The 4,536-nt window shown below is 36.2% G+C and overlaps 1 protein-coding gene across 1 annotated transcript; it reads right to left on the bottom strand.

The window, feature by feature from the left end:
* Window positions 1-260: 260 nt before the first annotated feature.
* On the bottom strand, window positions 261-2,752 carry LOC143449069 (calcium-binding protein 39-like). Its single transcript, XM_076949118.1, has 5 exons — window positions 2,278-2,752; window positions 1,436-1,638; window positions 852-1,016; window positions 614-731; window positions 261-423 (listed from the first exon to the last, which is right to left on the bottom strand). Exons 1-5 carry the CDS (start codon window positions 2,336-2,338, stop codon window positions 398-400), a joined length of 573 nt encoding a protein of 190 aa, XP_076805233.1. The 5' UTR covers window positions 2,339-2,752; the 3' UTR covers window positions 261-397.
* Window positions 2,753-4,536: the final 1,784 nt, after the last annotated feature.

Genomic DNA, 4,536 nt, shown 5'->3' with positions numbered 1-4,536 from the left:
GACATCAATTTTTAAAATAAAACGGCAGATACTTTGAAGCAACGAACCTTAAGTGATTGACGACGTGTCACGTAATTTTCCGACTCAAGCAAGCGAGTATAAGCTGGGAACACTCTGTCGTAGTTTTTAATCAAAAATTCAAAGCAGGAAACTTTGTGCCGGGTCAGCAGGTCCTGTGCAAAAATTAATTCAATGTTACAACAACATCGACAAATTTAACTTTGAGAAAACGACTCCAGCAAAAGCAAACTAACCTTAAAGGTGGCAAAGGCATCCGATGCAATATCGAAAGTGGACATCTCAACGTATTCGAAGAACTTAAAAAAATTCTCAGACTCGAAAACAATTTTTGCGAGGAATTCGTATCGGATGCACTCCCTCAGCATAATGCTGCAGTTTAGGGCAATGTCAGGGTCATTGTACCTGCGGAGGAAATGATGAAAAATGAGAAATATGAATGATTCTGTTTGGTTTTATGCCGAAAAATCACAAAAACAATGGCCGTTAAGTGAGATTTAGTGAGAAAATAAAATCCTTTTCTTCGACTTTAAATGAACGATACCGACATGAATTCTTCATTAGCAAGCTTTTTCAAAACAATGAACAGCCTAACCTTCAACTAAGATGTCCAATATGTTCTTCTTCTTGCACAAGAATTCGACGGTGGGTTGCCCGCTGCCAATCTGTCGTCTCGCTAACGTGTTGAATATTTGTGTGAAATGTTTTTTATCCTGATAATGTTAAGATCATTAAAATAGCTGGAACGACGATTTAACTGCACAGGTTTCAAAACTTTGATGAACTTGGAATATTTACAAGTACATATACAGCATGCACACATAGTTCACAACCTCAAAATCAATCCGAGACAAGTTTTTCAAAATTATGTCGATGATTTCGCTCTTGTATAGTTCTTGGGAGAGTTGAGCCACGAGCTCGGACTGCGGCTCGTGTTGGTCGGTGCCGCACATGATCGACTTCATCGAAGCCAGGTTCTTCATCAGGTCTTCGAAAGCCTGAAAGCAAAAATTATCAATCCCTAACGGCTATTTTCGTCTAGATTTAAAGAAGTTTCACAACTGAAATAGAATGATTGTAAGTCGTGGGACAAAGTGACAATGAACACTAAATAAGTAACAGGACGTATCAAAGGACGCTGTTCTGCATTTAACTGAGATTGGTCAAAAATAAAAAAATTTTCCTGAGTAATTTTTTCTTCCAATTAATTACAAATTAGCAAAATTTACACATGATCTAGTGCATGGCATTAGGCAAGAAAGTACTGAAACACTTGTAGAGTGATAAAGAAAGAAAACCATTGAAAATGATAATGCGTAAAACCACGTATCTGAAGTGTTTTCAAGCACAATGAACCTTAACATAAAACAGAATCGTAATGACAGCGCTTGCAAACGAACCAAAATGTTGTCGTTACCTTGTCCATTTTTCTTCCACTTGTTTGTTGTTCAAACAAAACATGAAGAACTGATTTGAGACTTTTGACAATGTCAGCAGGACTCTTTTGAGCCTTTTTAAAGATTGACATTTTGGACAATCTCAAAAGCAGTCTAGTAGAGAAATTTCGAACAGGGACAGATAACGTCCTGTTACGCTGCGGTTGAAGATTGTTTGATAATCCTAAGAAACAATTTCAAAATTTAAAGCTGTATGTTAAAAATTTTTTTTATATAAATTTCATGTAACACAGAGGTAAATAGGCCTATATGACAAAAGTCAATTTAAAAATTGATTTAAAATTTGGTTGCATATCTAAAGTAAGGCAACAGAATATAGGAAATTACTCTTTTTTTAATTATGACTAAGCTGTAAGATACTAATTTCAACTAAACCAGCAAATAAGGGATTTCAAACAACAAATAAGGCCATTAAGCACATTCACTCATAAGCACACATTCTGTCATGTTGTTTTTGATTGGAAGATTTTTAATGTCAAGAAATTCTAGTGCAAGCGAGAAATAGCCCAGTGCAACAATAACTTTGCACTGATGTCACCGGTGACCAACTGCCATGCTGGAAAAGTGTGTTTGTAAATATGACTTCTGCCAACTTTTCATTATTTTAAAGAACCAAACTGTAAGCTAAGGACTGAACATTCAGATGACTTATAAGGTCTGAATGAGAAACAATTATGACGCAATAAGTTAATTCTTCAACAATCACGGTTCTGATGCATGTCGCTCCATATTTAGCTTAGTTTGCGAAATCGTCTGACACCATAACTCTCTATGCCAATGGTGGAAAGCATGACAACTGTACCTGCGAGATTTTTCAAGACTGTCGATAGGGCCCCCAGTGTTTCCTCTATTTTCAGAGACATCACATATTTATGACAAATAAAAGGAGACCCACAGGCTTTCTGTTCAGCCTAGGCAAGTGTTAACTGAAAAACGTACCTAGCCTAGCACATCATTTTGCACTCAGTCTGTCACTGTAGCTCAATTTTAGCCAAACTGCTCCACTGAGAGCTCAGCAAAAAATGTATTGATATACAAATGCAAAAATAATATATACGTCTGGCATTGACAGATTGCCAATACCATCTGGTCAGTCAAAGGTGAAAAATGAATAATACCGCGGTAGACCGGTACCGTATGATATTAAATTTTCAAACGGAAACATGGGCGTGGCTCGACTTTAAATTATTACGTTTCCATTATAGGCTACCGAAGTCCTCAAAATTAAGCTACTGCCGTTACCCCAACGCTGTGCCCGGCCCAACCAAGCCGTAGCCTAGGCCTATGCCTTTGTACGGTTTTGGTATCCAAGAAACCGGGTCAGGATTGAGCAGAGGAGTACGCAGAAGGCACAGCAGAAAAAGCTACACTAGGTAAATATTACCAGTGTTGTCAATATCAAAAATGCTGATCTATAAAAAAAGATAAAACACTTTGAGGTCTACATATACGAACTGAACATGCAAAAACTCAAAAGTTAAATAAACTAATTATTTATGCTACTTCGAGTATTTCCTAAAGCGATAAAATTTCTGGCAGATAGCTTAGAAAATACTTGCGAACTGTGAACCCATTCCTACCATTCATATATCAAACATTATTTGCCCAAGGTAATGTGAGGGTAACTTTAGATTTTAAAGCTTCCAACCTTGTGCTTTTTATTGAACACGTTATAAATTGATGTGACCACATTTTTTCAACAAAGTTGTCATCGCCGAACATTTATTGGTTTTCCTTTGTAAATAGCCTGTGATAAATATATCAATTAATGTGACATAAAATTGTGTACGACATAGAATTCTCGTCTATCGAATCAACGAAGCATAACACTTTGTGACGTAATGGATTGCTTCCCCTGTGCGTGCATTTTGAGTTATTAGCCCTTTTGGTTTTTACGTTCAACGCCGCAACATGTCTTTATGCTGTTGCTGTCACAATGTTCTATCTTGATGTATTCGTTCAAAGAAGCTTCAAATATAATCAGATTATACAGTAGTCATTCATGTGTCATTACTGCTGAAGTCTATCAAAGTTCACTGTTAAGATATACACAAGGAAACAGACTTTGTAAGAAAGTGGGCAAACCTTACAGGCTAAGGTACCATTATACCACTTTCCATTACAAGCCTAACATGACGAACCTCCTGTTATGAGCCTTTCTCTTATGGTTAATATGTGAAAACTTATCACGTTTTGTGTTAAAATAGAACTAAATTTTTTAAACTATTCTAAGACTTTACCCAAAACTCGGTATAAAAACAACCGCAAAGTTCTGAAAATGTTAAGACGTTACGTTTTCAATCCTTAGTCTTAAAATTTCTACTATCAAGAACAGTTTAGAAATACAGCGCAAAAATATTTTCAATGCAAGCAATCTCTATTTACCTCCTGTTTTCGAATCCATCTTAGAACTTCCTTTTCCTTGTCGTGGTTTCAATGGGTTACACTTAATCAAGTTTAACGCATTCCATGTGAACGCACCGTAACCAGTGTGTTTTATATTTCGTCATTTTTTTCACATAAAACTTTATCTTTCATAAATTTAAAGATAGCTTTTGTTTTTATTTTTGTCTTTAGCCACATTATCATTTCGTAACTTGTTTACATTGGGGATTTGCTTTGTTCGTAAATAGCAAGAACCTCAAATAACTTCGGAAAGTTTTACCCGGGCAGCTGTGTTAGCGCTAATAGTGTTCAACGCTGTAATTAACGCTAGTTATTCTTCAGCAAAAGATTTTTACAAACTACTAGCTGTACGAGATCTATCTTTTTTGTTTCAAGCAGCTATTGTCTGCCGTTAGTGTGACTGCGACAGCCTTTTGTTTATCTGTGCGAGTTTTTTTTATCTCAGTCTTAGGGTCATTGTTTGTTTACTGCAGGTGACAATACCCCGTCATGTAGGCTACCCTACTTTGCAGTGATCGACAATGAAAGCAATTTTTCACCATTGTTAGCCTTTGATTGTTGTCTTTTATACTGTTTAATTTTTATTTTGTCTTTCTTGCCATTAGAACTTCAAAATATAGGAGGAAGACTTGTAGGCAAACTATATGGGCAATGA

This window comes from Clavelina lepadiformis, chromosome 3 (assembly GCF_947623445.1).
Source record: "Clavelina lepadiformis chromosome 3, kaClaLepa1.1, whole genome shotgun sequence".
NCBI classification, from domain to species: domain Eukaryota; kingdom Metazoa; phylum Chordata; class Ascidiacea; order Aplousobranchia; family Clavelinidae; genus Clavelina; species Clavelina lepadiformis.
The sequence above is the reverse complement of the archived record's forward strand: the minus strand, read 5'-3'. Positions and strand labels throughout refer to the sequence as shown.